This window comes from Trichechus manatus, unplaced genomic scaffold (genome assembly GCF_000243295.1).
Source record: "Trichechus manatus latirostris isolate Lorelei unplaced genomic scaffold, TriManLat1.0 scaffold00031, whole genome shotgun sequence".
NCBI classification, from domain to species: Eukaryota; Metazoa; Chordata; class Mammalia; order Sirenia; family Trichechidae; genus Trichechus; species Trichechus manatus.
The window spans coordinates 5,237,062-5,249,367 of record NW_004443967.1 but is presented as its reverse complement, the minus strand read 5'-3'; the positions used below and the strand labels follow the sequence as shown (position 1 = coordinate 5,249,367).

The 12,306-nt window shown below is 41.5% G+C and overlaps 1 protein-coding gene across 8 annotated transcripts in view; it reads left to right on the top strand.

The window, feature by feature from the left end:
• The window catches only part of ABLIM1 (actin binding LIM protein 1), a 186,796-nt gene that overhangs the window by 49,050 nt on the left and 125,440 nt on the right, over window positions 1–12,306 (top strand). For all 8 annotated transcript variants that reach the window (XM_023729976.1, XM_023729975.1, XM_004374865.2 and 5 more), the window contains 2 exons: window positions 5,568–5,751; window positions 9,168–9,277. In XM_023729976.1, the coding sequence (XP_023585744.1) occupies window positions 5,645–5,751; window positions 9,168–9,277 (217 nt within the window). In that variant the 5' untranslated portion in view covers window positions 5,568–5,644. Of the gene's footprint in view, window positions 1–5,567; window positions 5,752–9,167; window positions 9,278–12,306 lie in introns of those variants that run through there.

Genomic DNA, 12,306 nt, shown 5'->3' with positions numbered 1-12,306 from the left:
AGAAATAATGCATTTCATCTCTTCCGCTGGCAGCTCTATGTTTTTAGGAAAGGAATTTATGCTTTTCCCTGGCCATATGTTAACTTTCAACTAAAGTAAAGGTAAGTGGAGCACTCAGAGTTAAAAATTTAAGGATAGCCTACTGGAATTTGACCTTGCTAATTGAGATTTAGTGATAATTTGGAGGTAAACGTTTTGCTTTGTGCCATCAGCTAAGAGTATTTGCTAAGCTGTTAATATAAAACAGACCAAAGCTTTTTATTTTTATTTTTAGACATTTGTCTTTAGGTATTTTTTGATTAAAAGAGTAACAGCTTTCTCAAAGTGTAATGTTCAAAAAGTTAAGTATATGCCTCTCATACAAATACAGAATGAACCTGTATCCAAGACTTCTCTGACTCATTAATGAGAGAACCAGCAGGATGGTAAAACTGTTCAAAGCAGAATGAAGACGAATGGGGTTAGAAAGGAATTGAAGAAAGAATGTTGGAATAAGATGGCTAGGTTGAATATAAAGCTGATTGTTGTTGTTGTGTGCCATGGAGTCGATTCCAACTCATAGCGACCCTCTAGGACAGAGTAGGACTGACCCATAGGGTTTCCAAGGAGTGTCTGGTGGATTCGAACTGCTGACCTTTTGGTTAGCAGCCTGAGCTCTTAACCACTTTGCCACCAGGGCTCCATAAAGCTGATTAGCCTTCCTATAAGAACCAGGACAATAAAACCAGACAGAAATTATCTGCATCTCTACTGGACAAAAATCTACAAGTTAACAAGTAATTTCTCAACCCCTGGGCCCTAGTCAATAGTAAAACCAAACCAGTTGCCATCCAGTTGATTCCAATTCATGGCAACCCCACATGTGTCAGAATAGAACTGTACTCTGTAGGGTTTTCAATGGCTGTGATCTTTTGACAGTAGATCACCAGGCCTTTCTTCCAAGCCATCTCTAAGAGCTTATCCAACACAGATGCAGTTCCCTGGAAAATGAAATAATCCTCGAGTGGGTCTGTTAAGCTATACTGCAATATGACATTGAGAGAACATGCTTCCCTCCTTTTACCTTTTTTTCCAAGTTTTGGATAATTTTTCTTAACATCTTATTAAAAGTGAATTGATAATTAGGTATATAAAGAAAAAGTTAATAATTCTTCATCCTCCTCTGATAACCAATTTAATAACCCTATGTTTGTGTTAAGGAGCCCTGGTGGTGCAGTGGTTAAGCACTCGGCTGCTAACTGAAAGGTCCATGTTTCAAACCTACCAGCCATTCCATGGGAGAAAGATGTGGCAGTCTGCTCCTGTAAAGATTTACAGCCTTGGAAACCCTATAGGGCAGTTCTACGCTGTGCTATGGGGTCACTATGAGTCAGAATCGATTCAATGGCAGTGGGCTAGGCTGGCCTGGGATGTTTTTTGTTAACTCACATTTCCTTTCTCATAAAAACATACATAGACTTTTTTTTTTTTTTAATTTTTTTTTTTCTTATTGTGCTTTAAGTGAAAGTTTACAATTCAGGTTAGTCTCTTATACAAAAATTTATACATTCATTGTTTTGTGGCCCTACTTGCTCTCCCTGTACTGTGACAGCACACGCTTCCTTTCTACCCCAGATTTCCTGTGTCCATTCAACCAGCTCCTGACCCTCTCTGCCTTCTCATCTTGCCTCTGGATGAGAGCTGCTCATTTAATCTCTTGTATCTACTTGAGCTAAGAAGTACACTCTTCACGAGTATCATTTTATACATCGACTTTTTTAGAAATGGGATTATTAAAATTCTTTACTCTGTGACATTTATTCTTTTCATTTAATATGTAATGAACAGCCCTCTGGGTTATAGACATTGATCTAATTCATTCTTATTATACCAGTTCCATAAGCTAGATGTACCATAGTTTACTGAACCATTGCTCTACTGAAGGAAATTGAGATTGTTTCCAGTTCTTCACTGGTACAATCAATGTTATAATAAAATGGTTTTAATACGTGAGTGTGAAAACTGCTGAAGGCCAGGATCTGAATAATGACAGTGAGAAGGGAGAGGAGGGAATGGATCAAGGAAATGTCTTGGGGAAAATGGACTGGATTCAGTGGCCAGTTGAAAATTTTGGTGTAAGGGTGGGAGAATGAGTGGTGTTACCTCTTTATTGACAGAGGGAATAGAAGAAAAATAGCCGAAGGTTTTGGAGAAGGGGGTGGCAGAGAAGCTGAGAGGATAGGACCTGTTTTGAAAATGCTGGGTTTGGGATGGGCATGCTATGTCTGCCTAGCAGGCAGCTAAAATGAAGGGTCTGAAGGGGGGAAGAGGCCACAGAGAGAGAGACTGATTTGAGAATCCTTTGTGCAAAATCATATTGAAGCTGTGAGAGTGGATGAGCTCTGTTCCTGGAAGGCCTTATAGAGGAAGGAGATGGGGTCTGTGGGAGGTACCTGCATTTAAAGGTCTGGCAGAGACTGAGAAGGAGTGGTCGGAGGAGGAGAAGAGGAAATGAGGAAAGCCTTGGGAGGCAAGAGCGAGAAGAATCTGTAACTGTAACTGTTCTTGTTGTGTGCTGTTGTGTCGATTTCGACTCATAGTGGCCCTGTGTGACAGAGTAGAACTGCCCCATAGGATTTTCTAGTCTGTAATCCTAATGGGAGCAGATCACCAGGTCTTTCTTCTGCAGAGCTGCTGGGTGGGTTCAAACCTCCAACTTTTCAGTTAGTGGCCGAGTGCTTAACTGTTTGTGCCACCAGGGCTCTTTAATCCGTCTTTAAGAAATGCACATAATAATGCTAAGTATCTTTCAGGGGTTAATGGCATAGGCTTTCCCTCTCACTTCTTGGGTGCTCTCAACTTGTGTAAGCCTTTAACTACCACTATCTCTGTGAGTCTCTTTTCAAACACTAGATTCCTTGTTACATAAACCACCAGAGATAAGGGTACAGTAAGTATTACAAGTCAATGTGGGCTACTGCTTTGAATTTAAGGACTAAGCCAAATCAAACTGCAAAGGGACAGAGTTAGAAAATAGCTTGGCAACTGTTAACAGTAGGTGCACAACCCTTCATGTAACGACTAGGTTCCTATAAGCTAATACTTTATTAATATAGAAGAGTGTATGCCAATTTCACAAAGCCATATAAACTAAGAAAGTAAATATGGAGAATTTCTAAAACAGTTAGTATAAGCTTTGAAACAGTCTCAACATTCTGTATTAGCATGAAGGTTACCCTATTGCCACCAGATCTTTTTATAAAGGGTCTGTGAATTTTTAAACCTAGCCCAGGCGATTGAAGGAGATGATAAAGGGAATTTCTAGTAGTCCAAATGCATTATTTTGTCACCTCTGATGGTTTGGAGATATACCTAGGTTTGAAAGAGTGACTGAGTCATCGGAACTGCTGATGTCACTGATGAGTGAAATTGATGGGAGCCTTCCAAGTTTGAGGCAGGATTCAATTTAGTTCAAAAGTTGTGTTTCCAATATTATATTAGATACCATGTTGGGTGTTTCTGAAGAAGAATCAAAAGACGCAAAGATGAGGACTCTTACCCATAAAGTACTTTGTAGTATGGTGGGACAATAAGATATACATAGAACAATATTGAAGCAAAATCTCTAAGATGTTCTGTGGTCCATAGGATGGTGTTTCTTGCTGCCCGTGGAATTTGCAGTCAGAGTGAGACTAGCCCGTGTTTGGGTTCCGTAGACTCACAGGACAAATTTGGTAAGAAGAAGCAGGTGTGAACAACAGTGGGGGCAGAAGGAGGCACTGCCAGGTTAGGGGAGGCAGCTGGTGGTGCCTGAGCTGTTTTCCTGGTAATATGATCAGAGTTGTATTTATAGGGTGGTTCATTTTCAGGCGTGATGGACACAAGCCATAATCTTGTGTTCTTGATGTAAATTGCAATGGAGATCATAGCTGTGGAGTGTTGATCTAAACAAAGGCTGATAAATCCGCAGTGGACAGCTTGTTTGCAGGTGTTCTGTCACCTTGAATGTCTTTGACAGCTTGCAGCTAGTAAAGACTGCTAACTCGGGGTGGAGGCATAGTTACCTTGGTGAGAATCTTCCTGCTCTCAGCATTAGGCCACCTAAATGAATTAGTAAGTGGGAGTTAATCAGTGGAACCCCAGAAGCCTTCTAGTAGGTCCTCACAAAAGCAATTTCATGATTGACTCACCCTCTTCCCACCGACTGAGTGCCTATTCCGGCTGCTTGCAGGAACAACAACAAAACCCTAGATTCTTTGCCTGAGGCCCTTAATTATACAGAAGTCACTTGATGCTTGGGAATAGAGAGGTTAAGGGTGGAGATTCCGTCCTTGGCTGTAGCTTCCCAGTCATTAAGCCCTGGAAAATCTTCACTTTCATGGGCTGCTTTAGGCTTTGTTTTTCGACATTATTGTGACCTGCTCTGGTCTTGCCTGAACACGTAGACTAGACCTCAACCCCTGGCACCCCAGGACCTGCTTGTTTGCACCGTCTCTGGAATCCACAGCTGCACAGCTTTGAAAGAGACGCCGAAATCTGGACACAACAAATCCCCTTTTGCATGTATCGAGGTTGTGAACAACAGTTTTATCCTAGACATGTCCCCTTTTCTTTTTTGGTATAACTGTTCATTTTTATCTGTCACTAATACATATATATGTACGTATATATAGACACATACACAGTATATATACACAGTCAGGGGTGTAGCAAGGATAGTGAGCGCCCAGGGCAATCTCAAAGTTGTGCCTCCTCCTCTATTTCAAGATGAATAGACGTTGATGGCGGCAACAGGTCCGCAGAAACATCTTCCCCGCTCTTATCCAGCTGCCTTAGTCAGGTGCCTTTCATATTTGTGGCACCTTGGAATGTCATTCCGTGCCTCATTTGGCACCCCCTTGGACTTGTGCCTGGGGGCAAATGTCCCCCTCGGCCCTCCCCACTATGCCTCTATACACAGATACATATATATGTCACACACACACACACACACACACACATACACACAAACATATATATAATTGGCTTCTCCTATTTACTCCACAAAGAGAAAATTAAACATCTAAATTTTTCATAACTATGGGAAAGTATTTCCCACATGTGAAGAAATGGAAACTGGAAATTTCAGATGTTGCTTTTGGAATAGTGGGAATTTATTACTCAGCTCAGTAACAATCTTGGCCAAAACCAAGTAGTTGTGTTGGCAAGTGGTGGGCACCTCTCCTAAATAGCACTGCAAGGGATACCTTTGTTCATATTAGAAACAGCCTTCACCAACGGTATCTTTCCATCAAAGGCTGTTTGATTACCTCTGAATCTTAGACATACTACAAAAGCAGTTGAGACCTAGCCAATGGATTTTACTTGTATGAGATATCGCATAACTCCCAAAGGGAGAGGAAAAAAGGGGGGAGGGATGCAAGAGAGAAATCAGAGCCCAACAATAAATAGCTCTTTGTACCACTCCCCTCCCTCCAGTAACCCCAAACCATTGAGATCATAGAGTAAGCAACCAGCCTTCAGTAGAAGGCATCTGCTGCCCAGAAACTTGGCTGATGATGACCAGATGTGAACTTGTCTCTCTATAGTGTGTGGCTGTGACCTGGCACAAGGGGGCTTCTTCATCAAGAACGGGGAGTACCTCTGCACCCTGGACTACCAGCGGATGTATGGGACATGCTGCCATGGCTGTGGGGAGTTCGTGGAAGGAGAGGTGGTGACTGCTCTGGGCAAGACCTACCACCCCAACTGCTTTGCCTGTACTATCTGCAAGTAAGTGATTGTCTTTGCAATGCCTACATCTTCCCCCAGCAGGGAGATACTGGGTTTGGCTCTTATAGCTTGGGATACAACATCTTTTATCTTGAGTTGTATTTAGTCTTCAAAATCCTTTTTCTTATGTGTCCTTAGATTTCTTTATCTTCCTACTGTATTATCAGTCTTAGTTGGGAAACTTTAGATACGATGTCCACTGTGAAGTAATATGGCTGATTTTAAGTGGTTTGAAACCAAATATGAAAGTAGCTCTGAGTCTTGAAACATGTTGGAGAATGACAACATCGGGGAAATGGTGTAATTGCTTAGAAAGATAAAGCTTATTTGGAAGTATAAGTTCTTGTGTGTGTGTGTGTGTGTGTGTGTGTGTGTGTGTGTGTGCACGCGTGCATGTATTTAAAATAGTCTCATTTACTCTATAGCAGGAGTTGGCAAACTATAGCCCATGGACCAAATTAGACCTACTGCGTGTTTTTATAAATAAAGTTTTATTGGAACATAGCCATACCTATATATTTACATATTATTTATGGCAGATTTGAGTAGTTCTGACAAAAACCCTATTGCCTGCAAAGCGTAAAAAAATATTTACCATCTGACCTTTTAGGGAAAAAGTTTGCCAGCCTCTGCTCTATAGGCATCTGTTACCTACCAAGGTTAAGTCTAACCTCACAAGCCAGCTTGATTAAAATGATCAGTCAGAGAGAAATGTGAAGTGTGAGTGGGACGATTTGTTGTTGTTGTGTTTTGAGGACTACCCATATGGAATTTAAGATGGTTTGATTCCTGTAAGAGACTGACCAACAAGTTTCAGCCAGTGTATTGATCAATTCTAATTCAGCAATCCCATGCCTTTTGGAGTAGTGTTGATTATTGTTTGTTGCATTTTGCTATGCCTTTCTAAAAAACAGAGGAGGTTTTTTTTTGTTTTTCAGCATCTCATATTTCTAAGCCAGAGGGATGTAATTTTATGTAATTAATTAACAAGATAATACGGATAGATAAATCATAATAAGACTTCGAGGAAATATCCATAATAAAATTATTTTAATAGCTGGATAGCTATTATCTCATTTCTCAATTAATTACATTCTTTAAAAATCGCAATTTTTTGGAAAAATTCTGGCTTAATGGGTGAAAATTTTGTCTGTATTTAATCAAAAGCAAAGCTTCATGCTGACATCTCTCTTTTCAGGCTGTAGCACACATGCTCAAGAGCCCTGGGCTGGCATTCAGGAGACCGAAGTTCTAGTCCCGCTTGACGGACTGAGAGCTGTGTGTATTAACCTTTCCAAGGCAGTTGCCTCATCTGTAAAATAAGAGGCCGTGGACTAGATGAGAGTGGCTCCCTAAACCTGGCTGATCACTGGCATCCCCTGGAGTGGGGGGGTCTCTTTAAAAATACCCATTTCTAGCCTTCCTACCCAAAACCAAACCCTGATTCTGATATAGTAGTTGGGGGGGCGGGGTGGGGGGTTCTCAAGTACAGTGTTACTCAGCCAGATTGGGAGACCCTGGTCCATATAAACTCTAAGCCCTTCTTACAGAGCAGGTTTGAGGCTTATTTAGGTTTAATTAATGAGCATGAACCAGTAGGCCCACTGGCGTCCCCAGAGTATGACTTTGATTGTTAAAGAGAGAGCAAGTTCTGAGCTGGTGTTAGCCACCTGTACCTGCCTCTAGCCTGGTCTCCCTAGCTGAGTGTTGTGGATTGAATTGTGTCCCCCAAAAATGTTTATCAACTTGGCTAGGCCATGATTTCCAGTATTCTATGGTTGTCCACCATTTTGTGATCTGATGTGATTTTCCTATGTATTGTAAATTCTACCTCTATGATGTTAATGAGGCAGGATTAGAGGCAATTATGTTAATGAGTCAGGACTTAATGTACAGGATTAGGTTGTATATTGAGTCAATCTCTTTTGAGATATAAAAAGAGAGAATCAAGCAGAGAAGAGAGGGACCTCATACTACCAAGAAAGAAGTGCCAGGAGCAGAGCGTGTCCTTTGGATCTGGGGTCCCTGTGCTGAGAAGCTCCTAGACCAGGGTAAGATTGATGACAAGGACCTTCTCCCAGAACTGACAGAGAGAAAAAGCCTTCCCCTGGGCTGGCACCCTGAATTCAGACTTCTAGCCTCCTAGCCTGTGAGAGAATAAACTTCTGTTTGTTAAAGCCTTCCCCTTGTGGTATTTCTGTTATAGCAGCTCTAGATAACTAAGACACTGGGTAATCCAGGCAACTCAGTGAACCTCTCTGGGCCATATCTGTACAAGGTGGAAAGTGACAGAGCACCAGGATAGGAGAGAAGACCTCTGCTCCTCGGGACTTGTGAAATCCATTGATATAAGAATTTAAAAGTCTCCTTGATCACTGGTACAAGCCCATTTATGGAGTTGTTTTAAGTCCACATTTACTTATGTGTGTGTTGTGTGTTATAGTTAGGCAGCAGAGGGGCAACTTACAGAGAGATAGCGGCTGTGAAACTAAAATACGATGTCCAGAAGCTTGAACTTGTCCTTAAGTATTGCTTCTGACTCCCATTTGTGACAGCATCTGGCTTGTGAGTTTTTTACATTTCCTAACTGATAGTATCACACATTTGAAAACTCATGTTGATGAAGATTACTGGCAAATTGGCTGATTGCGAATAAACGGGCATGGAAATTGTCGTATGTCAATATTAGTGGCTGTTTTAAACAGGCTGTCTGCCTGCTGAACTGGGAGGAAAAGAAACTGATAACATACATGCAGAAGACAACATTTTCGCAAAATGTGCTGTTACTGCTGAATAGCTAACGTGGAAGGAAATTGCCTTTCTGAAAAGTTAATACTAATTCTTATGCAGATATTTCCTATTGACAGTATGTCAGATTTCTCCAGGCTTATAAGGGACAGGGTCTCAGACACTGAAACATTCAGGCCATCCATTCAGCTGCCTGAGACACAGTCTAATTCAGTGTAATTATGACACAGATCTAGGCGTGGCTCCAGAGAGCCGAAAGAGCTAATGCTTGAGTTGTGACCAGTTCTCCTGGGGAGGGGCTTGAAGCTGGAGTAGGAATTCATGGCATTTAAAATAGTTCTTCATGAAGGATTTTCCATTTGGAAATTTACTGTTCTGTGTGCCTTGTTTGATAACTTGTTGGAACATCCTTCTACTAATGTGCGGAGTAAATCATTCCATTTTACTGTCTGGTTGTGGTTGAACCAGTGCTCTCTCCCTTCTTCCCTCAAATGATTTATTTGTTTGGATTGTATCCAGCTGGCTGGCTTGGTTAAGACTGCATTTCAGACATTTTGGCTGGTGCTCCTCCAAGAAATGAATTTGCACCAGAGGGCAGCAAACAGAAGAGTAAGGAAAGCAATGAAATCACTAGAATAACCTTGAGGGTGATGTCTTTCTGTCTCCAGGCGCCCGTTTCCACCCGGAGACCGAGTCACATTCAATGGGAGAGACTGCCTTTGTCAACTCTGTGCCCAGCCGATGTCCTCCAGCCCTAAGGAAGCCACCTGCTCCAGCAGTAAGTGCCCAGTGACCGTTTGAAATGAATTCCTTCGTAGCTCAAAGGTAGCGTAGGCAGGTACCTGTAGCTGGCTACTTTTTTGGAAAAGCCTGTTTCACTGGAACCAAAAGTAGTTCTGTCTAAGACATTTTCAATTGGAAATCATGATCCTTGGTGAAGCCATTCACTAAAACCCATGCAGTGAAAAACATCTCCTTTATTTCAAAAAGACAAAGAGCTGGACATCAAACTGTGCATTTTAACTTTAAACGAAGGACAAAGAATTCTAACACTTTACTTTAGAGAATGCCCATCTGTGGTCATGGAGGTTGAGATGTGACCGCATTTGGAGGTGATGTAATTGATTGTTCTCTCTGTTAAAAAATCTGTCTCCACTGTCCCCAAGTTGCAAATGTTGTGACTTAGACCAGTTAACAGTTGCTATGGAATCAGTTTTGATTCATGGTGACCCTGTGTGTGTCATCATAGAACTGTGCTCCATAGAGTTTTCAGTGGCTGATTTTTCAGAAGTAGATTGCCAGGCCTTTCTTCCAAGGTGCCCTGGGTGGACTCAAACCTCCATCCTTTCAGTTAGCAGCTGAGCACATTAACCATTTGCACTACCCCGGGACTCCGTGGTGACTTACACTTACCCTTAAATCGTCCTTTATCCATCTGGAAGATCTCTGTCATTTATTCATTTAGCAGATAATTTGCTGAGCACCTACAATGTGCATTGCACCAGTGAGATAGCCATAAACATAAACTCTGTATCCTCAGGAAGCTGGCTTTCCATTGGGAGCAGGTAGACAATAAATACAGACACACAAAAATATCTGCTATGCCAAGAGGTAATTAAGTCCTAGAAGGAAAAATGAGGTAGGGTCAAGGGGCTGCATTTATACAGGCAGTCAGGGATGACTTCTCTAAAAGATGGCACCTCAAGAGAGACCTGAAGAAAGCGTGGGAACAAGCCCCACATAGATGGTGGGATTTGTAATTCTTTATGAAAAGGCCTCATCTGACCTGTGTGAATCCCAATAGAACCAACTTGCCCCGAAATAAAAGTAGTGGCCGATTACACTATTTCTTCTAGTGAATGACCTTGGGTAGGTGCAGGTCAGTTAAGGACTTTTAAGTGAAACATTCTGAGCACATCAAGCAAGGAAGCTCCACTTCTGTCTCGCCTCCTCCCTTTCCTGGCCATTGGGAAATGGTTTTTGTGTCTTTCGCCAATCCTTGAGAGACCTGGAATGAATCCTTTAAGCCCTGCGAGTCTCAGTACATAAGTATGAGATAAGCTGCTTCTGCTCCGGAGGAATTTTGTATGGTTTATAACAGGGGTTCCAAATCTTCCCATTAAATAGAAGAGCCTTATGGTGGTTGAAAATAAAAATGTTCTGGCCAAAGTATTTGCATGGAAATTGGATTTTGACCACTGGGAGGAAAGGAGAAAATGAAAGTATGGATGCACCTTATTCAACACACAGGACCGGATCCTTAGGTTATGAATTTATACGACTCACTGATAAATAGCAAGGGCTGGAGTAGGACAACAACTACAAAGCAAGGCACAACGCTAGAACCCTGGTAGGGTTTCAGGGTGAAACAGTCACTGTTCTTAAGTACCTTGCCCAGAGAGAGAAAACTAGGCTAGGCCCAGGTCATTGGGAAGGTCATCGTGGGCACAGTCACAGGCATTGTTTGAGAGGGTGCATTAGTTTCCTGGGGCTGCCTTCACAAATTACCACAAAGCTGGTGGCTTAAAGCAACAGAAATTTATTCTGGAGGCTAGAAGTCCAAGTTCATGGTTTTGGCAGATCCATGCTCTCTCGGAAGGGGAAGATGTTGTCCTTGACTCTTACTTGTCTTTTTCTAGTAGCTCCAGGTGTTCCCTGGCTTGTAGCAGCATAACTCCAATCCTTGCCATGTCTTCACATGGCTGTGTTCCCTCTGTGTCTGTCTGTGTCTCTTCTCATTTTATAAGGACATAAATCATATTGGATTAGGGCCCACTCTTCTCCAGTATGATTGCATGTAACTTACTAGTTACATCTACAGTGACCCTATTTTCAAATAAGGGTCACATTAACAGGTGCCAGGTATTAGGACTTGAATATATCTTTTGGGGGGATGCAATTCAAACCATCACAGAGGGATTGCTTTGCAAGTACACTACCTAAAACCTTTGGAGGAATTCTTCAGTTTAGTTAAGGAAAGAGAGTTTTATGATGACAGCTGTAGCAGAAAATCATGTCCATAAGGCCTGTGACAGGAATGGTTGCATCCTCCGTTTTGTAATGCCCAACCATGTTTTTGGATAGGTGGGGAAATTGAGACCCATGAGCTTACTCAAGGTCATACAAGTTATTCAATGACAAGGTTGGATTATATGCAGATCTTTTGACTCCTGGTTATTGCTCTCTTTGTTGTTTCGCCTAATACTCCTCGTTGTTTGGTTTAAGAAACAGAAGTGGGATACTTTTTAAAGACCTTCAGCCCTCTCAGTCTGTACACGCTGGGAATGTGTTTTCCGGTCACAGCTCTACCAAAATGGTTATTCAAATTTTTATTTAAATGCTTTTTTCTTTGTCTGTATTTTCTATTTTTATATGACATACATGTTATACAACATAAAAAATAAATGATAAAAATATAAGTGTAAAAATGTAATCAAACTCAGATTTGTTGCCTTTTTAATACTAGATTTAATAATTATTGCTTGTGTGCAAATTCTTGGGCCAAATCATGCTTTCTCCTTTGCTCATGATGGAGAGAATTCCATTTCTGTGCAATTCCTTCAATCAGAACATTTTTATTTTTAACAAGTACTTGTCTATTTAGATAAGTACTCAAATGGCATTTGTGTGGCATGTGGGTGTGGATGTCTGTGGAAAAAAGAGCTCTTATATCTAGATACACACATGCAAAATACTCAGACTAGGCAGGAACACAAATACTAGAGCAATGGGGAATTTTCAGCCAGCTTCTGAAATTCATTGGAGCATAATTAGAAAACATTTGGTTGTAATTTTGTAATGTTTTAA